Source organism: Hyperoodon ampullatus (assembly GCF_949752795.1).
Source record: "Hyperoodon ampullatus genome assembly, chromosome: 7".
NCBI classification, from domain to species: domain Eukaryota; kingdom Metazoa; phylum Chordata; class Mammalia; order Artiodactyla; family Ziphiidae; genus Hyperoodon; species Hyperoodon ampullatus.
In genome coordinates this window covers 8,166,473-8,188,786 of record NC_136920.1, presented here as the reverse complement: position 1 = coordinate 8,188,786, position 22,314 = coordinate 8,166,473, and the positions used below count along the sequence as shown (strand labels likewise).

Genomic DNA, 22,314 nt, shown 5'->3' with positions numbered 1-22,314 from the left:
TAACCCAAAAGAACTTCTAAAAATAGAGGATATAGCCATTGGAATGAAAAAAAATCAAGGGGTAAAGTAAACAGCATATTGGACACAATTTAAGAAAAGATTAATGAACTGGAAGCTATATATGAGAAATCACCCATAAGGTAGCATTGAGGAATGAAAGACAGAAAATATTAAAGAGTAGTTAAAAGTCATTAGGAATCTCAGAAGAAGACAATGTAGAGAACAGGCATGAGGCAATATTTAAAGAGATGATGATTGAAAAACTTCCATAAAGACTTCCACAAAGAGGGACTTCCCTGGTGGCACAGTGGTTAAGAATCTGCCTGCCAATGCAGGGGACACGGGTTCGATCCCTGGTCCAGGAAGATCTCACATGCTGTGGAGCAACTAAGCCCATGCGCCACAACTACTGAGCCTGCGCTCTGGAGCCTGCATGCCGCAACTACTGAGCCTGCGTGCCACAACTACTGAAGCCCCCGCACCTAGAGCCCGTGCCCGTAACAAGAGAAGCCACCACGATGAGAAGCCCGCGAACCACAACAAAGAGTAGCCCCCGCTCTCTGCAACTAGAGAAAGTCCACGCGCAGCAACGAAGACCCAACACAGCCCAAAATAAATAAATAAATAAAAAGAATTCCACAAAGGCAAGAGACCAGATTGAAGGAGCACGTTGGAGCCAGAGAAGGATATATAAAAGTAAATGTATAGGGACTTCTCTGGTGGTGCAGTGGTTAAGAATCCGCCTGCCAATGCAGGGGACATGGGTTCGATCCCTGGTCCGGGAAGATCCCACACACCACAGGGCAACTAAGCCCGTGCGCCAAAACTACTGAAGCCCGCGTGCTTCGCAACAAGAGAAGTCACTGCAAAGAGAAGCCTGCACACCACAACGAAGAAGAGTAGCCCCCGCTCACCACAGCTAGAGAAAGCCCACGCGCAGCAACAAAGACCAACGCAGCCAAAAATAAATAAATAAATAAATAAATAAAATTTTTTAAAAAAGTAAATGTATATCTAGATGCGTGCCAGTGAAACTGCAGCATACAAAAGGAAAATCTTGTAAACAGCTCGAGAGAGAAGTCAGATTACTTACCAAGGATTAGCAATTAGACTCTCCAAAGACTTTTTTCATTGACAACAACAGATGCAAGAGGAAAATGGAATAAATTGTTCAACGTGCAGAGGGAAAAAAAATGCCACCTGAGAAGCCTGTACTTAGCTCATCTTATTCAAGAATGAAGATGAAATATAAACTTTTTTCAGCAAACAAAGGCTGAAATGTTTCCCACCCACAAACTCTTGTTGAAGGGATGGCTTCAGTGGGAAGGAAATTGAAGGCAGAGTATGTACTAAATAATAGGAGAGAAATCAGTAAACATATTGGTAGATCTAAAGAAGCATTAACTATAAAAAAAATAATTTGGGGGATTTTAAAAACCAGGAGGGACTAAAAAAAATAATAGACAAAACTAAAATGGAAGATGGGAAGGGATACTCTAGACATGCTTGTTTTTCCTAGAGGAGGACAGATTCATTGATTAACTTTAGATTTTGTTAATCATGTAAGGGTAACCATTAATATAACAGAAATAGAGATAGAATGTTCCATTCTCGATAGTCAAATCAACAGAGGAGGAAAAGGGAGAAAGTGAAGAATTCCTCATTAAGCTAGCAGGAGGCTGGGAAAGAGGAAAAAAAGCAAAGAAAAACAAAGTCTACAGAAAACATTAAAACACAAGGTAGAAATAATCCTTAAAACAAAACAAAACAGGGCTTCCCTGGTGGCTCAGGGGTTAAGAATCCGCCTGCCAATGCAGGGGTCACAGGTTTGGGGCCTGGTCTGGGAAGCTCCCACATGCCGCGGAGCAACTAAGCCCTTGTGCTGCAACTACTGAGCCTGCACTCTAGAGCCCGTGAGCCACAACTACTGAGCCCACGTGCCACAACTACTGAAGCCTGTGCGTGTAGAGCCTGTGCTCCGCAACAAGGGAAGCCACCGCAATGAGAAGCCTGCACACTGCAATGAAGAGTAGCCCCCACTCGCCGCAACTAGAGAAAAGCCCACGCACAGCAACGAAGACCCAATAGAGCCAATAAATAAATAAATAAAAAATAAATCTATATCTATCTATCTATATATATAAAGGCAGATACCAGGCTCTTCCCCACAGCTAAGTGCACATATAAGAGACACATTTAGGACTGCCCTGGTGGCGCAGTGGTTAAGAATCTGCCTGCCGATGCAGGGGACACGGGTTCGAGCCCTGGTCCGGGAAGATCCCACATGCCACGGAGCAACTAAGACTGTGTGCCACAACTACTGAGCCTGCGTTCTAGAGCCCGCGGGCCACAACTACTGAGCCCGCGCGCCTAGAGCCCGTGCTCCACAACAAGAGAAGCCACTGCAATGAGAAGCCCGCGCACCACAACGAAGAGTAGCCCCCGCCCGCTGCAACTAGAGAAAGCCCGCGTACAGCAAAACACAGCTTAAAAAAAAAAAAGGACACATTCAAAGCATGATGATAACTGAAGGGCTGAAAGTGATGACTTGGAAAAAGACTTACTAGGAGAGAATTAACCAAAAGAAAGCTAGTATAACTACAGACATATCAGACAAAATGGGCTATGGGGCAAAGAGCATCAGGGATAAATTGAGTCACAATTCACTAAGGAAATCTAATGTTCTTAATCTGTGTGCAACTATTAATGCCTTTTCCAACTAAAAATAAATCATATTTAGAATTTGGGTATTCATCATTTCCTGAGGATGGTGTTGCTGTCAATCCAACTTGGATTACATAAATTAACCAGCAAAAATCAAGCACACTGGTCACATTAAAACTTTAAACGTTGCGATTCAGTGTTCTGTCAACATGTTCATATGCACCAAGGGTTGGCAAACTTTTTCTGTGAAGGGCCAGACAGTAAAGATTTTAGGCTTTGGGGACCATATGGTTTCTGTTGCTCTGCTGTAGTAGTTTGTATGGCTGAGCAGCCAAAGTCAATACAGAGTGTGGCTGTGTTGGAAATGCGATAAATAATAATTTAATTAAACTTGACTTACTGACATCAAAATTTGAATTTTATAAACTTTTTTGTGTCACAAAAGCTTATTATCCTTTGACTTTTATCCCAACCATTACTAAAATGTGAAAACCATTCTTAGCTTGGTGGCTATATTGGGCCTGTGGGGTACAGCTTGCTGACCCCTGAGATAGTCTCATAATATGGAGAATCACCACTTTGGGGATCACTTCCTGTTTAGCTAAGATCGTGAAGTGACAGAAAGTTATGAGCGTAGTAGCAACTCTATGTTAATTGCTAATTTGCCCACTTTCAGTGAATGGTGTTCATAATTTTTCTTCTTTCCATGTTTGTTCTGATTTTATCTATTGAAATGCAATTTTATGATTAATCTGATAATACAAACTGTGGGCTTATATTCTGTATCTTTGTTTTTTTATTTCACTTTTTTAGTTTTTGTGTTTTTTTGTGTGTTTGTTTTTGCAGTACGCAGGCCTCTCACTGTTGTGGCCTCTCCCGTTGCGGAGCACAGGCTCCGGATGCACAGGCTCAGGGGCCATGGCTCACGGGCCCAGCCGCTCCGCGGCATGTGGGATCTTCCCGGACCGGGGCACAAACCCGTGTCCCCTGCATCGGCAGGCGGACTCTCAACCACTGCGCCACCAGGGAAGCCCACACTTTTTTAGTTTTCATTTTACCTTACAAAAGTATTGGTCCATGTTGCATTAGAAATGAAAACTGGTCCTTTACCCCCAGCTAATTTGAGAATCACTCATTTAGGAGTTCCTGCATCTGGTAGCCCCCAAAAAGTGCCTTGATTGGTGGCTGAGGGTGGGAAGTCTGGCTGGGCCAGGAGATGAGGAGCGAGAGCAGGGGTCTGGGTGCTCATTCTTTCAACAAAATCACAGAAATCTAAAGGCACCGTCCTGGCCGCTGCAGATACAGTGGAGGCCAAACACCTTAATGGCACTCGCGTTTCACTGGGGGCGGCAGACTGTAAACACGAAGTATATGAACAGGGTCTCCGAGGCCCACATTCATCCGGCCAGCCCCTCGGTTGGTCAGCTGGGGACCAGGCCAGCTTGCTGACCCCCACCCCCCTCTGAGTCACAGAAGCCCTGGGTTGTGCTCCTCACTCTGCCCTCGGCCAAGCCAGTATCTCTGGGCCTGTTTCTGTGGAGGGTGACCAGAAAGAACCTGTGTCAAGTGCCTGGCGCCTTCTAAGAATCTGATAAATGGTAGCTATTATGACCTCAGATTTCAGGGTTCTCAAAGATTCTGTTTCCTGGTTGTTGAGATCCTGAGATGCTTGGACCTTCCAAAATTCTGCAGTGGTCTGTTTCCAACGTTCTGTGGTTCTAAGAGTCTTTGCTCACTGAGGTTTTCTGTTACACAGGCCTGCTTCCTATGTCCTTTGACCCCTACTTCTCCCAACCTCTGGGCCTGGGAAGTAGGGCAGTGGGTGGAGGAGGCTGGGCTGCTGCGTCCTGGTGGCCCACATTCGGAGCCGGCTGTGGCAGCCCAGGGCCCCAGAGCCAGGCTGGAACCAGGATACCAGCCTCCAGGCCCCAGGCCTGTGTCATCTGAGTGCCCTTGGCCAGGGCCGCCAGGGGAGGCACCAATGTTGCCTCTCTGAGTGGAGACGGGGGCAGGACTGACTCTGCTAAGGACTGGGAGAGTCTTCTCCAGGCTTGCAGGGAAGAAGAGCCCCAGGCCCAGCTCTGCCCCTGACATGCTGTGTGACCTTGGGCAAGTCATGGCACATGAGGACTGTCATGTGTACCATGGGGAGATGGACAGTCCTAGAGCCCTTCAGCCCCAGGGTCAGTCCTTTTCTCAGCCTTTCCGAAAGGGGGCTGTGGCCAAGCTGATGGGCTGGTCAGGGCAAGTGGGAAGTAAAAAGCAATTGTGGTCTGGAATTAAGCACCCCTTTTATTAGCACAAAACACCACCAACCCAGCAGCCCCCCAAGAATAAGTTAAGGCACGGAGCACGGAAGGGGCGACTTTCCCAGGCCCAGGTAGTGGCCCGAGGCCCACTGCCCCAAACTTCCGGAGCAAACTCCTGAGGGGACTGGGGCCTCGAGGGTCCCGCAGCGTCTTTTTCCTTGAGATGAAGGTACCGAAGCGGGGCGCGGGCCCCAGGGGCGCCCCCTAGGGACGCGAGAAGGCCGCGCGGGGCCTCTCGGCGCCGACGATGGATCCCGCCGTCCGCCGCCGCCTGCTCACTTCTCGAAGTAGGGCAGGTAGAAGAACTGGAAGCCCCGGTGGCCCTTGACCGCGCAGTAGATGAAGGTCACGTGGTAGACTGCGGGGCGGGGTCTGTCAGCGGCGGGGCCCCGCCCAGGGCCCGCCCCCACCCCCGCCCCCGCCCGGCGCCCACTCGCACCTCCCGGGACCAGCAACAGGAAGCCGGGCACGAAGAAGATGGCGCTGGAGACACCTACGACAGGGGAAGAGGGGCCGGGTCAGGGCAGGGAGGCTCCCGGGCGGGACTGCGGGGTCACTGCCTGGGCAAGTCTCACTCTCCGAGGTAAAAGGGGCCGTTTCCTGCCGGGAGGGTGCTGAGCGCTGGGGGAGGTGGAAGGGCTTGCCGAGGACCTCTGGGCACACGAGGGGCGTGACCGCTGCCCGCGGAGGTAGGAGGGGGGCGCTCACCTGGCGAGGGGGCCACCTCCAGTCCCACGCCGGTCAGGATCAGCACTGCACACAGATGGAGCCACGAGGGTGAGGGCAGGAGCAGGGGGCAGCAGCGGGTGGCAGGGTGGGGACCTCCACCCGCAACCCCCAACATGGCTTAGGCCTGAGGAATGGTGTTCCCCACCTAAGCTGAAGGTCCGCTGGGCAGAGAACCGCCAGGGGAAGTTCACCAAGCTCTGTGTTTTCAGAGCAGGGCACCTGGCAGGCCCTGGGAAATGTCCGTCCCTGCCCCCACGGCCCTTCCCTAGTGGAGCAAGCAACAAGAACCTCCAAGCTACAACCCTGGTGATCAGACAGCTCGGGAGCCTGGGGTATCAGGGAGGGCTTCTTGGAGGCAGTAGCATCTAAGCTGAGCAGGGACAGCAGCAGCAGTAGCAGTTACCTTTTAGCGACCACCTACCAGCTGCTGCCAGGCACTGGGCTAAGTGTGTTACATGCAGTGCCTTGTTTAATTGCCACCTTGACTGAGACAGGTATTACCATCCCCATTTCATAGCAGAGGAAACTGAGACACAGAGAGGGGAAGTAACTTGCCCAGGACTGCATTGAGAAGGTGGAGGTGATCTGACTGCAGAGGCTTTGCTATGGGCATGGCACAGGCAGAAACGGAGAGGAGTATTCCAGATGGAGGGAACAGCCTGGCAAAGGCCCAGAGACTGGAGGGAACTCAGGGCTTTCTAGGAACTTCCAGTTTTTGGCGAGACAGGAGAGGCAAGAGTCCAGGCTTGAGGAGTTTGGCAGGATCCGGAGGCCCTGGGGAGGGATGTGGACTTTGGCTAAGGACAGTGGGCACTGGGGAAGCTGGGGTGGTCACAGCCGGATCAGTTTTTTCAGACGCAGAGAGAGTCCTGGGTCCCCAGTTAGAGGATGGGATGGCGGGGGGAGATGGAGGGCCGTACAGCACAGAGGCTTGAAGGGCCACCCTGGACTGTTGTGTGGTTTGTGCCCTGCACAGAGCACCTCAAAAAGGGTACAATGGGGGCTGACACGCACTCCCTGTACCCTGGCTTAGGGCTGTGGGCCCCGCCCACTCAGAGGAGGCATCTTTTTCTAATTCCTGCAAAAGGCCTTTATGGGCTATGGTGGCCCACAGGCCTGGCAACGTCACTGATGTGGGTTTAAATCCCAGCTCATCTACTTGCCAGCTGTGGCTCTTCTGCAGAGTCTGTGTCCTTACTTTTGAACCGGGATAGTAATAATGCTTGCCCTGTCAGGTGCTGAGGATGAACTGAGATAAGGCAGGTGGCCAGTGCAACTCGCAGGTGTTGGGGAAGCTGCAGCTCCCTCCCCTGCACACAGACACCCAGAGCTGAGGCAAGGATGCTGCTCAGCTTTCCAGCTAGGGGACTCTGACCTTCCTGGAGGAGGGGGGGGCAGGTGCCACAGTTGGGCCCTCCCTAAGGGCTCCCCTTGATCCCAACCCTGGATCCCTTTTGGGGACTCTGACTCCTCAGCCCCACAGAATGAGGAGCGTGGGAGTTAGAAAACAGCTGGCTGTGGTTTCTGCCTGCTCTGGGCCTCAGTTTCCCTATCTTGAGTATCTTGGGGGTGGGAGAGAGGTCCTTGTTAGCTCTCAGACTCCAGAGGAGGGGAAGTGACAGGTGCCCTGTGGATTGGGCTGGCAGGGCACTCTGCAGTCCTGGCCACTGGGCTGGGCATATCCCTGAGCACTGCCCCTACATATAGGTTCTGGGTTGTGGCCCTACCTCCCACTTGCTGTGTGACCTCTGTAAGGAAGGAAAATAAGCCTGCCCTGCACCTGGCTCGAAGTAGACAGAGAATAAACAGTAGCTGTTACTCTCTGTTCCCTGATGGATTAAACAGGCTAAAAAAAGCGGGGGGGGGAATGTTTGGAGCATGGAATCAGGTTCCATTTTCAACTATGTGTGATTTCTTGGCTATGTGACCAGGAGGCTGGACCTGCCCCTCCCAAGGCCTCAGCTTCCTAACCTGTAAAATGGGGGTGGGGTCACGGCAGCCAGCTGCCTCCTCAGGATACTGGGAGGCTCAGTTGTGCCAAGGGGGATGCGATGCAGAGCCCGAATGAAAGGAGGGTGGACCTCCCTCATGGGGGTAGGCAGGGCGTGCAGGGGGCCCTCGGGGGCACTCACCCAGCCCCAGCAGGAGGAGCAGGAAGGAGGCCAGCACTACCCTGTGGTTCTTCTGGATCAAAGGGTGTTGAGTCCAGCTGGATGGCAGCAGAGCAGGAGGGGTGTGAAAGAGGTGACAGGAGGCCCACCCCCTCCCATCACCATCCCCCACCCAGAGAGCAGAGGGAAAATAGGGCTGCCTGCCCTGGGGCAGGGGCCCCAGGTGGCAGGAGCAGGGCAGGGTCTCACCTGCAGCAGGCGTTGTAGGAGCGCTGAGTGCTGCTGCTGATGGTGCTGAAGGACCACTGGGAGCTGCGGATGGATGTTCGGCCAGAATCCCTGCAGGACAAATGGGCCCGGCGAGGGGGCAAGGGGAGGTGAGCAAGGGGACCCTTTGGGACAGGAGTCATGATGGCGTCCTGGGCGATGGTGCAGAGACTGGAACTGAGAAGGGACGGGGTGAAGAGGAATTCCAGAATGGGGGTTTCTGCAGGACTGGGGGTTGAGGAAAGCTGGGGATTCTTGTAGGACAAGTGACCTGTGAGAAGACAGGGGCCAGACCAGACTGGGGGTTTCTGCAAGATAAAGAGCCTGGTGGGGTGGGTGGGTGAGGCTGGCACTAGGGTAGGGTGCAGGACAGGGGACCCCGTGTAGGAGTCTCTTGTAGGACAGGATGTGAGAGGGCTGAGTGAGGTGAGGTGGAGGACTGAGCAGGGGCCTGGGGACGGGAGACAGAAGCATGGGGCTAGGAGTATGGGGTGGGTCCCCACCTGGCCCTGACCTGGTGCTGGCTCCCCCATCCGGCTCCGGAGAGGTCTGGGCTCCATCCTCATCGTTCTCCAGGTTCTATTCCAGAACACAGGGCTCAGAAGGGTTACTGGGCTCAGGCCCTTCCTCCCTCCCCTCTGGTGGAGAGGAAGAAAGCGAGCGCACACAGCTGTTTGCCTGGACACACAGCTGTTTGGCCGCTTGACAGCTGCTCCCTTGGCCTTCCCCGGCCTTCCCAGTAGAACAGGTTTGATGATTCACAGAAACTGAAACCCAGGTAGGAGGTGGGTGCTGGGGGCTTTGGCAGGGAGGAGCCAGCAGGGGCTGGTTGAGGGCTCCCAGGGCCAGGAGATCTCCCAAGGTTGGGAATCAGGGTGGAGTTGTCAGGATGGTATTTCAGGGGCCCAGTGTGGAGGCCCTGGATTTTCGGTGCCAGGGAAGGGCAGGCCAATGGTTTCCAGGTTTGGGGCATAGGAATCTAGTTCAGGTTTCCAAGAAAAGGATTCTAGAGTTGATGGAGGTCTTCTGGGAAAGGGGGATTTCCAGCTTAGTGGGAGCCAAGGCATGGGCAAGGACTCATCATGTGAGCGGGGACCTCCAGCTCTGGAGGGAAGGATGGGGTGGGGACTTAGAACAGAAGAGGGGGTGCTGGTTCCCGTTGGATTATCTGGCCTGGGGCTCAGGGGACTCCTTCTGAATATGGACAAAGTCTGGTTCAGGTACAGAAGAGTTCCCCATCCCTGCGTGCTAAGGGGAGGGAGGGTCAGTACCCAGGATCGGTGGGGACTCCAGGTTGGGATCTCCAGCTGGGGGTGAGGGACGAGCTGCCAGGTCTGGGATCTGGGCTCTCCAGTAGTGGCTGGGGACCGAAATCAGAGCTGAGAGGGTCTGGGCAGTGATTTGGCTCAGTGGCCACCTCCGGGGGGCGGTCTCCCGCTCCGGCTGAGGCCTCTAGTCAGATTCGCCCGAGTTGGGGTTCTCCAGGGTCCGGCCTGGGGTCTGCCCAGACCCAGGCGGGGGGAGAGGTGGGCCGGGCGGTTCACCTGGTAGCGCAGCCGGGACTGCTTGTCCTCGTCGGCCACCTCGAACCGGGCCCGGCGCTCGAAGTGCAGCGGCCCGAAGCGGGCGACCCCGCTGGACTCGGGCCCAGGGCCCGCGTCCTCCAGGGACAGCTCGAAGGCATCATCGATGCTGAACTGGGGCCGGGCGGCACTCATGGCCCCGGCCCGCTCAGACGCCCTGAACCGTCGGCATCCGCGCCCTCCGGTCCCACCCCCGCGCGCAGACCCCCGCCCCGTGCCGTCGTCTAGGTTGCTCGATGGTCCGGCGCCCTGGCCGAGGCCCCGCCCTTACATAACGGCCCCGCCCCCTGCCCGCCTTCAGCAGGCCAGAGCTGCCGAGCGCCGAGCAGACTAGTGACCGCGCCTTCTCTCGTCCGGACCGAGCTGGGCTCGCCGCGCCGCCCAGCGGCCGCCTCGGCGAGCGACAGCGGGTTCCTCTCTCGGAAGCAATCCCTGGGTCTGTACAAGGGCCTTGGAGGGGCTGCTACTCGCCAACCTTTCAGGCCGAGTTGGAGCCGTCTGCATCCCAGCCCGCTCCTCGAGTGCTGAGGAGACTCCTGGGGACCGTTTCCCCACCCTTACTCACCACGGCCCTGCACGGGAGGGGGATTGTCGCCACCGTGCAAATGTGGAAAAAGGCTCAGAGAGCTTCTGTGGCTTGCATTCTCCTCCAATTCTGTCTCCACGCAGACGGCAAAGTGGTCTTTTAAAACATCTGATCCTTTTCCTCTGTGTGTTAGTCTTAAATAAAACTTTTTCTTTTAATTAAAGTATGCTGCCAAGTCACTCCTCTGCATAAAACCATCCCTTGGTTTTCCACTGTGGTTAGAATAATATGTGAACTCTTGACTAAGGCCTGCAAAGCTCTGGTCCCTGCCTACCTCTCCCAATCGCATCAAGTCCCTCTCTGCCCCTCTTTCATCTCACTCAGCCACACAGGCCAAGCTCGTTCCCATCTCAGGGTCTTTGCACGTGTGTGCTTTTTTCTATGCCTGGAAAGAACGTAACCTTGCTCTTTCACAGGGGGATCTTTTCATCATCGGTGTCCCTGCTCCAGTGTCACCTCTCAGAGAAGCCGTCCCTGACTATGCAATCTAAAGTCAGTTTCACATCACACAGCTTACCTGAAATTACCTTATTTTACACTGTCTTATTCACCACTGTGTCCACTGTGCCCAGAACAGTGGTTGGCACTAAGTAGATCCTCACTAAATATTTGTGGACCACATGAATGAGCACTTCGCCCAAATCCCAAATGCTTTCAAGTGAGAACTGGGATTTGAACTCAGGTCCACCTAGCTCTAGGGGTGCTCGTCCTCCTCCACTCACCCAACCCACTTCATTTTATGACCTTGTGTACAGAGCTGAGTCAATCCTGCTTCTCAGTTTATGACACATCATCACTATGAACAAGGCCCCTCTTGAGTTATGTTAATTTATTTTCCCTCCTCTCCACCGTTTTCCTCCTCCCTTTCATCAGATCCCACATCAGTGTGCTCAGTCAGCTGCCTTGCATTCTGTCTGGCCCCCTACTCACATGGCATTGGCTCGTATGTGGATGTGTTTGCAATGTACAAACATGGTATCATGTATAAAACTCATTCTATTTACATTTTTACACTCAACACTTTGCCACCCACATCTCGTTTTTTTTTTTTTTTTTGGTTGGTTGGTTTGTTTTACATCTAATAAACTTTATTTTGGACTTCCCTGGTGATGCAGTGGTTAAGAATCCACCTACCAATGCAGGGAACACAGGTTCGATCTCTGGCCTGGGAAGATCCCACATGCCGCAGAGCACCTAAACCCGCGAGCCACAACTACTGAGCCTGCATGCCACAACTACCTAAGCCCCTGTGCCTAGAGCCCATGCTCCGCAACAAGAGAAGCCACCACAATGAGAAACCTGCACACCGCAATGAAGAGTAGCCCCCGCTCGCCGCAACTAGAGAAGGTCTGCGTGCAGTAACGAAGACCTAATGCAGCCAAAAATAAAATATAAATAAATAAATTTATTAAAAAAACTATTTTGGCATAAATTTAGATTTACAGAAAACATTCAAAGATAGTACGGAGAATTCTCGTATACCCTTTGCCCAGTTTCCTCTACTATGCACATTTTTAATAATCATGATACATTTGTTAAAACTAAGAAACTAACATTGGCACATTATTATTAACTAAACCGGATTCTATTTGGATTTTGCTGGTTTTCCTTCTAGTGTCCCTTGTCTGTTCCAACCTGCATCTCATTTTTGCTTCTACAGGCTACATGTGGCATACCGTGTTAAGTGTCCAGCCCTTTTATTATCCACCACACCCCTCAATTATATACACTTAGCTTGGCCTCAATGCCCCTAACACATAAGTTGCTGTTATGAACATCTTCACCCCGTCCCCTTACGAAGTGTGGGAAAATCCCTCTTGAAGTAGGACTCCCAGGCCATAGGGTACATGCACACTTGACTTCACAAAGTACCGTCGATGGTCTCTTGAGTGGCTGTACAAATTTGTACACCCACCACGCAGGTTCCAGTTTTCCCTAGGCACTCGGTATTCCGGCTTTGTAATGGCTGATGAATCTAAAATTGTGCCTCGTTTTCATCTGGGGTCTCTGACGATGGGAGAATTTGAGCAGCTCTTCATCCACTTGTCAGTTCACGGTGGTTCCTCTTCTGCGAATTGTGTGTTCCTATCCTTTGTCCATTTTTTTTCTATTGGGTTTCTAACCTTTTTCCTGCTGCTGGGTTTTGTTGTTGCATATATCTCCTCCCTGTTTGTCTTTGTCTCCTTATCTGTCTAAGGTGCCCTTAGTTCAAGAACAATCTTCATTTTTATATAGTCCACCAGGTTTGTGCTCTTTGAGTCTTTTTTTTTTTTTTTTTTTTTTTGCGGTACGCGGGCCTCTCACTGTTGTGGCCTCTCCCGTTGCAGAGCACAGGCTCCGGATGCGCAGGCTCAGTGGCCATAGCTCACGGGCCCAGCCGCTCCGTGGCATATGGGATCTTCCCGGACCGGGGCACGAGCCCGCGTCCCCTGCATTGGCAGGCGGACTCTCAACCACTGCACCACCAGGGAAGCCCTTGGTTTGGTTTTTAAATATGCCCAGGATTGTTGAGACTGGGAACTTTTAAAATTTATTTATTTACTTTTGGCTGCATTGTGTCTTTGTTGTTGTGCGCAGGCTTTCTGTATTTGTGGTCCGTGGGGGCTGCTCTTTGTTGCGATGCACGTGCCTGTTATTGCAGTGGCTTCTCTTGTTGCGGAGCATGGGCTCCAGGTGAGCAGACTTCAGTAGTTGTGGTGTGTGGGCTCAGTAGTTGTGGCACACGGACTTAGTTGCTCCGTGGCATGTGGGATCTTCCCATACCAGGGCTCAAACCTGTGCCCCCTGCATTGGCAGGTGGATTCTTAACCACTGTGCCACCAGGGAAGTCCTGGGCTGTGTTCTTATTTCCTAAATACTTTCTGATTTTTATTGCTGTTGTGAATGGAAACTTATTTTCTATATTTTGTGGTGCATTAAGAGTGTTATTAATTTGGGGTAGCTTATTTTATATCCCTGTAACATTGCTGACTCTCTAATTTATTAAAATTGTCTGTAGATTCTATTGGATTTTCTATATAGATATAATCACTCACATGTCTTTTTCTTGGTTTATTGCTTTGGTCAAGACTTCTAATAGTTTGCTAAACAGCATCATTTATAGAGAGCATTCCTTACTTTGTTCCTGATGTTGAAGGGAATGTGAATACTTATTCCATCATACTTAATTGCATATGGCTTGTGTCATCCTGAGAAAGTTCCGCTTTTTTCCTAACTGTGAGTTTTTATCATAAATAGTCCTCAAGGCAAACTTCATCAAATGCTTTTTCTGCATATTTTGAGATAATCATATGAGTTTTCTCCTTTAATTCACTGATGTGATGAATTACAGTAATGGGCATTTCTTTCTTTCTTTTTTGGCCGCGTGGTGTGGCAAGTGGGATATTAGTTCCTGGATCAGGAATCAAATCCATGCCCCCTGCATTAGAAGTCCGGAGTCTTAACCACTGGACCACCAGGGAAGTCCAGTAATGGATGTTTCTAACGTTAAACCATTCATAATTCTTGGAATGAGCCCTGCTTGATCTTATGCTTTTTATTTTTTTAGAAAAAAATTAAAAATTTTAATTGTGCTTAAATACACATAACATATAAAATATACTATCTTAAACATTTTTAAGTGCATAGTTCAGTAGTGTTAACTATATTCACGGGAATTCCCTGGTGGCCTAGTGGTTAGGATTCCGGGCTCTCACTGCCATGGCCTGGGTTCAGTCCCTGGTTGGGGAACTGAGATCCCACAAGCCACGTGGCAAAAAAACCAAAAACCAGGGGGCTTCCCTGGTGGCGCAGTGGTTGCGAGTCCGCCTGCCGATGCAGGGGACGCGGGTTCGTGCCCCGGTCTGGGAGGATCCCACATGCCGCGGAGCGGCTGGGCCCGTGAGCCATGGCCGCTGAGCCTGCGCGTCTGGAGCCTGTGCTCCGCAACGGGAGAGGCCACAGCAGTGAGAAGCCCGCGTACCGCAAAAACCAAAAACAAAACCAAAAAAAAAAAAAAAAAAAAACCAAAAACCAAAAAAAAAAACCCACCCCAAAACCAAACTATATTCACATTGTTGTACAACCAATCTCCAGGACTTTTTTATCTTGCAAAACTAAAATTCTACACCCATTAAACAACAACTCTTCATTTCCCTCCCTCTCCCCACTCACCTATCATTCAACTTTGTCTCTATAAATCTGACTACTCCAGGTACCTCATATAAATGGGATCATGTACTATTTGTCTTTTTGTGAATGACATTCATTTAGCATATTGAGGTATTTTTATATATACTAGTGGATTTAATTAGCTGAACATTCATTTAGGATTTTTCATATCTATATTTATTAGTAAAATGGGTGTATATTTTTCTTGCCTTATGGTATAGTTATCTGGTTCAGAATCAAGATTAAAATAGCCTCATAAAATATGTTGGTTGGCTTTCCCTCTTTTTCCTTTTTCTGGAGCAATCTGTATAAGATACAGACTACTTGTTGCTTCAGAATTTGGCAGAAGTCGCCTGAAAAACTTCCTGTGTGGGTAAAAAAAAAAAAAAAAAAAAAAAAGCTAAAAACAAACAAAGCATGTTGCCCTTTCACCCCAGAGATTCCACCTCTCTCAGGGGACTTTTGGCGGGGGGGAATGAACCAGCATAAATATCTGAAGCCCTTAGCACGTGGGACAAAGGGGACGGACAATAATTCTTCGCAGTTATGAGGATGGAATGAAGACAGTGCACAGGTCCCAAGACATTCCCTTTATTCGGTTACCTAAACCTCGAAAGTGGGAGCAGAAAACTCTTACAGCTATTCTTCACAGCTAGTTTCCAGACGCGGAGAGAAATGTTGTACTACCCCCGAAGTGCCTCACTTCTACCATTCCTATATTTCCTAATACTCACTGGGCAACTACTATGTGCTAGACACCGCGGAGGTTTCCATGGTGACACACCCAGCCAGGACCCCACAAGGGACTGTCAGTCTCTTGGGGAGTTTACGGTTCCCACAGGAACACAGAAACCCTCCTTCCTCTCTTTCTTACTCCTAGGTTTACTTCTTTATTTATTTATATTTAAAGAGAAAAATCCAGGGTGCAAAAGTCACGACTATTGTGCTAGGTATGCTAAAAGAAAAAAACCCAGAAAGGAATACACAAAAATAGTAGTTTTAGGGGGTGGCGTTACCGACGGGCCCCCAGCCCCCGCTCCATCCTAGCTCTGTAACGCCGTTATACTGCTCCTACCACTTAAAATAGAGTGGCACACGGCCACTTGGGAGGGCCCAGTCTATATCAGTTCAATGACATAATTGCTAGGGACGCCCCCGCCCCGTCCGGCCGACTCTGGCCCCGCCTCTCTCACCTCCCCTAGACAGTCTCAGGCCCCGCCCCTGGTCAGACCCGCGCGCTCAGCCGCAGCGCAGAGAACCAATCACTGTCCGTTTCCACGTTCAGGCCCTTTACGGCGTCTGCCCTTAGCCAAAATGGCGCCAGCTCGGAAGTTGCCGAAGTTGACGAAGCAGGTCCGGAAGCTGCCGAGCGAGTCCGGAAGTTGCCGAAAGAGAGCAGCGGGGAAGGAGGATGGCGGATATCATCGCAAGACTCCGGGAGGACGGGATCCAAAAGCGTGTGATAGAGGAGGGCCGAGGAGAGCTCCCTGACTTTCAGGATGGAACTAAGGTTCGTGTTTATCCCCTTCCCTTAACCGTCCGTGGCGCGGTGCGCATGCGAGGCGGGAGGAGGCTGTAGGCGAGAGATTGCGCATGCCCAGATAGCAGTGGTCGGTGACCCTACCTCTCACATGCCGAGCTCGACGCTGATTGGTCTGGATTTAAGTAGAGGGTGAATTCGGATGCGTCTGCCCCGCCCCCTGGCTTGGCCGTGTGGCCACATTGGTTGGGGAGGCCGTCAGTCATTAATAAACAGGTTGCGGGAGGTGGGAGGGTTGACCCTATTGCTTGCACAGACCCAGCGCTGGAGAAGACCCTAAACCGGAAACCTGGGCTCTGGGAGGGGCCCTTGGTTTGCAAGGCTCAAAATCTATAGACCGAAGGGCCTTCTGAAAACACAGACCAGCTCCCATTTCTTAGATGGGAAAATTGAGGCCCTGGGACGCACCAACCGAGAGAACAAACAGGCCCAGAGGTTGGGTCTGCCAGACCAGAATCCTTTTGGCAGCTTTCCGCGTGCTCTTCGTGGCATTGCTCGGGATAGATAAGGGCTGGGAAATAAAGAGCCTCCCATCTTCCTCCTTTGCACATCTAGGCCCCCACCTCCAGCCTCTCCGGCCCCTTCCCCCAAACAATGTACATCTCCAGGCTTACCTGCTTCTGCTCATGCAGTTCCCTCCTGCTGGAGGGCCTTTCCCTGTTGCCACTTGCCTGTAGAGTAAGGAGCTTCCTGGGGGCAGCCCCTGTGCCCAGCAGAGCAGTCACATAGGACACGCATCTTGAGCGAATGAGTAAAGATCCTGGCCCCCAAAATAACTGAAGTGACATACCTTGTTGATGACTACAACAGTTTAACATTTAAAACATACTGGGGCCACCAAAAGTAAGAGCTACTGTGCCGAGATCCAGCAGGTAAAGATCCTAGCCTCGCTCAGTGTGAGTGATTTGAGGCAGAGCTGCACAGCCCTAGTGATCAGTGATACCAAGATGCAAGAAGGGACGTGGATGTGGGTGGATCCCCCCATGGGCTGGGGGGTTGGTGGCCTTGAAGAAGGTCCTGGCAAGGGAGATCCTGGATGGAACAGACACCAGCTGGAGAGGACAGTGTAAAAATAGTGAAGATCTGAGAACAATGACCCTGAAGGAACAGGTACAGGTAAATTTAAAAACCAGTCACCGGCATCGATTGAGGGCTCACATGAGCACCGTGCTAAATGCTTCACAAGTTTATTTTCTTTCATTCTCACAAGAGGGATAGGTACTAATGTTGACCCCATTTTACTGATGTGGAAACAGAGCTCAGAGGAGTGGCTAGGTGTGGTGGTAAAGAGTGTGGGTTCCTCTAACCATATCCTGTGGAGGGTTCCGTCTTTAGACCTCTTCTCTCTTCACTCGCCCTGAGATGATCTCGTCCAGGCTCATCTCTTTTAAAGAACTCTCCATGCCTGGGCCACTCCCAGCTGTCTGTCTCTAGCCTTCCCTCTCCTTTAAAGTTGATATCCGGCTCCCTTCTCACCACCTCCACCTGGATGTCTGGTTGGCACCTCAAATTTCACCTGCTCCCCCCAAGCCTTCCCATCTAAGTTAAGGGCACCTCCAGCCTTTTGGTTGCTCAGGCCAAAACCTCCCAGTCTCCATGGCTCCTCCTGTTCTCTCGCTTCCCACAGAAGATCCTCATAATACACCGCTGATCTGACCACTTCTCACCACTTCTGCCACTACCACCCTGGTCCAGGCCGCCATCGTCTCTCTCCTGGGTTATTGCAGTAACCACCTTCCTGCTTCTGTCCTCCCCCCGCTCCAGCCTGTTCTCATCCCAGCAGCAGCAGAACCCACGGCACATCATGTCCCTCCTCTGCTTGGAGCCACCCGCTGGCTCCCAGCTCAGAGTGAAAAAAACAAACCCCTCACCACTGCCTGCAGGCTCTGTGGGGTCCAGCCTTGCTGACCTGGTGACCCCGTGATGCACAACTCCCCGCCCGTGTTCACTCTGCTTCTGCTACACTGGCTTCCCGTTTTGTGAGCACACCACACACTGTCCCTCTGCAAGGCTTTTGCACCTGCTATTCTCTTGACCTAGAAAGTTCTCACCCCTTCCTACCCCAGCATCTGCCTGGCTTGCTTCTCCCTTCAGATCTCTGAGGGGTTTTTGGTCACACAGCACAGCTTGTGGGATCTTAGTTTCCCGACCAGGGATTGAAACCGGGTCCCGGCAGTGAAAGCACTGAGTCCTAACTACTGGACTGCCAGGGAACTCCCTCAGATCCTCAGATCTCTGCTTAAATGTTGTCCTCTCAGAGACTCCTGCCCCCTAAACTCACCCTGCCTTACCCTGCTGCATTTTGTTTTCTGATCCATAGCACTTAGCTCGACCTCACACAGCACATTTTGAGGCCCATCTCTTTCCTCTAGAAGTTCCATGTGAGCTCCACAGGGGCAGGGACTTTTGTCTGTTTTGTTCACTGCTGGGCCTAGCACAGAGCTCAGGCATGTAGTAGGTGCTCAGTAAATATTTGTTGAAAGAATGATTAGTGCCAGACTGCTTGGGCTCCTGTCGCAGCCCGTCCACCCACTAGCCATGTGATTTGGACCCCTTCCCTCTCAGTGACAGTATCCTCACCTGGGTGGTGCGGTAAAGCCAGGTGTAAGGTTGGGCGGTGACCCCTGGGAGAGCCCTGTCCCTTGTGCCATCTGCAGGCTGCGAGCTGGGCTTGTCCTTGGGGGATGGGGGAAGGCTGTACCCTTGTCTGATCCCATTTGCGGCCCACAGGCCACGTTCCACTACCGGACTCTGCGCAGTGACGAGGAGGGCACCGTGCTGGACGACAGCCGGGTGCGCGGCAAGCCCATGGAGCTCATCATCGGCAAGAAGTTCAAGCTGCCCGTGTGGGAGACCATTGTGTGCACCATGCGGGAGGGCGAGATCTCCCAGTTCTGCTGCGACATCAAGGTACCTGATGCCCTGTGCCTGTCTGCATCTGTCTGGCCGCGCCCAATGGCTAGGCCACCACCAATTACCTCCAGGGCACCGCACCACCAGGACACTGGCGTCCTGGCCCCTATTCCACCTTTTCCTCTCCCTTAGCTGGACTGCAGCCAGGGACTGGCTCTCAAATGCAATGACCCACACAACTCCTTACTTCAAACCCCTCTGGCTCCTGGTCACTGTCGAGCTAAAGTGTAAGCCATAGATGCTCACATGGCCCTGCAGGGTCTCCCTCCCACTCACCTCCCTGTGTTTCCATCCCTTTCTTGGCCAAGATCCTTCCTCCCACTTCAAACTGAATTCCTGGGTCACCACCCCCAGGAAGCCTTCCCTGACTACTGGTGGTTGACTTGAACCCCTTCTCTGGGTTCTCCAGCCCCTCATGCTCTGCATGGCCAGGATCTGGTCCTCTGTCTGCATCTAAGCTACTTCAGGGCAGGGATTGGACCTGTTTACCTTCAAAATGCTCAGTGTGGGCCAGCCCAGAGCCAAGACTCAGAACATATCTGCTGGCTGGATGAATGTTAGCTGAGCAGTCTGCCCTGTGCAGGGTCAGTGAGAGGAGCTGGTTAGACTGGGGTGAGGGTGGTCTGGCTCCCATCATCCCAGCAGATGTTCCTAGTGAAAGGTCAAAAGCTAGGTCCCCAGGAATTCCCTGGCGCTCCAGAGGTTAGGACTCAGTGCTTTCACTGCCGTGGCCCCGGGTTCAATCCCTGGTCGGGGAACTAAAATCCCACAAGCCTTGTGGCCAAAAAAAAAAAAAAAAAAAAAAAAAAAGTTAGGTCGCCTATGCCTGAGGGTCTCCCATGAGGGTTTTGAGGTTGCTGCCCTAAACCCACCTCGGAGATAGGCCCTGAAAGGGGTGGGGATGGGGCAGCACAGAAGAGATGCTGGGAACAGACTGTGGAGGGACCCCAGTGATGGGGGGAGCCCAGCTTGTGGGCTGCAAGCCTGGGAGGAGGAAGAGGGGAAGAGGTAAGAATTCCACTGGGCTCGCAAGGACAGGGGAGACCGGTTGACAGCGGGAGTGTGTGTTTGTGTGGAGGTTGGCGGGGTAGGTGCTTGCCTTGGTTTGGTGGCCCGAAAGTGTGGCAGGAGCTGAGGCCCGCACCGGGCTGGAGGGCTGGGAGGCTGGAGGAGTCCCGAGGGAAACGCCCTCCTGTGTTTCTGCTGAGCCAGTTCCTGCCCCTCTCTGGGCCTCAGTGTCCTTTCTCAGATGGTGATGGGGCAGGGGGCTGGGCCTCTTGGGCTGGTGACCAGCCAGCCCATTGGTGCCCACTCACCCTCCGGCAGCATGTGGTCCTGTATCCGCTGGTGGCCAAGAGTCTACGCAACATTGCAGCTGGCAAAGACCCCCTGGAGGGCCAGCGGCACTGCTGCGGCATCGCCCAGATGCACGAGCACAATTCCCTGGGCCACGCCGATCTGGACGCCCTGCAGCAGAACCCCCAGCCTCTCATCTTCGACATCGAGATGCTTAAGGTGAGGGGCCACCAAGCCCCTGGCACCTGGCCAAACTCCCACTGCCCAGCTTCAGAGCGGGTACTGGTCCCACCTGCCTGCCCAGAGTTGATGGGCTCACTGACTGTTGGTTGGGCTTGGGGCGGGGCAGGTACAAGGACACCTTTGCGGGACCCCTGGCAGTGTCCTCCCCCTCCTTCAGGTCTCTGCAAGGGCAGGGATTTTCACCAGCTTGTCCACTGCTCTATTTCTAGAACCCGGCACAGTGCTGGGCACGTAGGAGATGCTACATAAACGTTTGTTGAATGGTCAGTGAATGAACAAGTGATTCTGTTTCCAGTATCCAAGGTCCCAGGCCCGGCCAGCCCAGAGGCTGGCCCTGGGCCCTGACTTGGCCTACACCCCGGCAGGTGGAGAATCCTGGCACGTACCAGCAGGACCCATGGGCGATGACGGATGAGGAGAAGGCAAAGGCAGTGCCGGTCATACACCAGGAGGGCAACCGGTTGTACCGCGAGGGCCGCGTGAAGGAGGCTGCTGCCAAGTACTACGACGCCATCGCCTGCCTCAAGAACCTTCAGATGAAGGTGCCGCCTGGAGGCTGCAGTGGGTGAGTGGAGGGGGTGAGGTGGGGCCAGGGGGCCCAGGTTTCAGCATCTTTTGCCCTCTCCCTCCCCCCACGCCCCCAGGAACAGCCTGGGTCCCCTGACTGGATCCAGCTGGATCTGCAGATCACACCTCTGCTGCTCAACTACTGTCAGTGCAAGCTGGCGGCCCAAGAGTATTACGAAGTGCTGGACCACTGCTCCTCCATCCTCAATAAGTATGATGGTGAGCACCGGGCACTGGGCCACCAGGGTAGGCCAGCGGGTGGTCAGTACAGCAGCCTCCTCCATAACCACTGGGCACCGGGGCACGAAACTGGGCCTTTAATATCACCCCCATTCTGAAGTCCCGTGGGAACCCGACCAAATATCATCTACCCAGGCAGGGCCATGGGCCCTGTTGCGCCAGTGAGACATGAATGGGGGTTCGGGGTGGGGTTGGCATCCTCATGGGCTCCGTCCCATGATGGGCCCCTGGTGCCAGAAGTCAAGCTAAGTAGCTGGCTGGTCCCCCCTTCATGCCCTTGTGTGCCTGCTGCCCACTGGCACCCCCTGCAGACAACGTCAAGGCCTACTTCAAGCGGGGCAAGGCGCACGCGGCAGTGTGGAATGCCCAGGAGGCCCAGGCTGACTTTGCCAAGGTGCTGGAGCTGGACCCCGCCCTGGCGCCCGTCGTGAGCCGCGAGCTGCGGGCCCTCGAGGCAAGAATCCGGCAGAAGGACGAGGAGGACAGGGCCCGCTTCCGGGGCATCTTCTCCCACTGACAGGGCCTTGCTGGCCCAGCCACCCTGCCCAGCTCACTGCTGCTGCTAGCAGCCCCCCCGCCCCCACTGTATCATGCTTCTCTGTATATAAAGGCCTTATTTATCTCTCTCTCTCTCTCTCTCGCTCTCTCTCTCTCTCTCTGGGCCTGCCGAGCTGATCCATTGGGAGAGCTGGGGCCATCACCCCTCATTTCCTGGTCCTTGGGTGGTTTGGGGAGGCAAAGAATTGGGGTTCTAATCCCAGCTCCCCATTCACCAACTCTGAGATCTCTTTGGGCCTCAGTGTCCCTGACAGAGAAGTGAGGGTGGTCTCTGTCACAAAGGAAGTGTTTCTTGCTGGCCAGGGCTAAGGTGCCTGGGAGCTTTCAGTCTTAAGGGGGAGACGAAGCAAGTGCCAGCCAGGGGGCCTAGTGTCCGGGTGAGGTGGGATCCCAGTGCAGCCCTCTCCCCTCCGATCCCATGGCCTCAGCTAATGCAGGCAGAGGTTCCAGTGAGAAGCCAAGTGTGGGCCCCTGGGAACTGAAAGGCCAGCCCAGGTAGTGAGGGGAGGGCGGGGCTAGGCTGACTCTCCAGGCCCCAATCCTGGCCCTGTCCTCTGAC

The 22,314-nt window shown here is 52.9% G+C and overlaps 2 protein-coding genes across 10 annotated transcripts; one reads left to right on the top strand and one right to left on the bottom strand.

The window, feature by feature from the left end:
• Positions 1-4,938: 4,938 nt before the first annotated feature.
• On the bottom strand, positions 4,939-10,256 carry TMEM134 (transmembrane protein 134). 8 transcript variants are annotated; one of them, XM_079708657.1, is made up of 8 exons: positions 9,625-9,967; positions 9,352-9,440; positions 8,584-8,659; positions 8,063-8,152; positions 7,835-7,911; positions 5,682-5,726; positions 5,413-5,466; positions 4,939-5,331 (listed from the first exon to the last, which is right to left on the bottom strand). In XM_079708657.1, exons 1-8 carry the CDS (start codon positions 9,796-9,798, stop codon positions 5,178-5,180), a joined length of 759 nt encoding a protein of 252 aa, XP_079564783.1. In that variant the 5' UTR covers positions 9,799-9,967; the 3' UTR covers positions 4,939-5,177. The 8 variants fall into 8 exon arrangements, with proteins under 8 accessions (XP_079564783.1, XP_079564788.1, XP_079564784.1 ...); XM_079708662.1 differs by lacking the exon at positions 7,835-7,911 and having other exon boundaries at positions 8,595-8,659; positions 9,625-10,256; XM_079708658.1 differs by lacking the exon at positions 9,352-9,440 and having other exon boundaries at positions 8,063-8,257.
• Positions 10,257-15,776: 5,520 nt separating this feature from the next.
• Positions 15,777-21,823, top strand: AIP (AHR interacting HSP90 co-chaperone). 2 transcript variants are annotated; one of them, XM_079707641.1, is made up of 6 exons: positions 15,777-15,908; positions 18,669-18,848; positions 20,088-20,366; positions 20,756-20,932; positions 21,035-21,176; positions 21,509-21,823. In XM_079707641.1, the coding sequence occupies exons 1-6, from the start codon at positions 15,810-15,812 to the stop codon at positions 21,712-21,714; spliced, it is 1,083 nt and encodes a 360-aa protein (XP_079563767.1). In that variant the 5' UTR covers positions 15,777-15,809; the 3' UTR covers positions 21,715-21,823. The 2 variants fall into 2 exon arrangements, with proteins under 2 accessions (XP_079563767.1, XP_079563766.1); XM_079707640.1 differs by having other exon boundaries at positions 15,793-15,908; positions 21,035-21,168; positions 21,509-21,714.
• Positions 21,824-22,314: the final 491 nt, after the last annotated feature.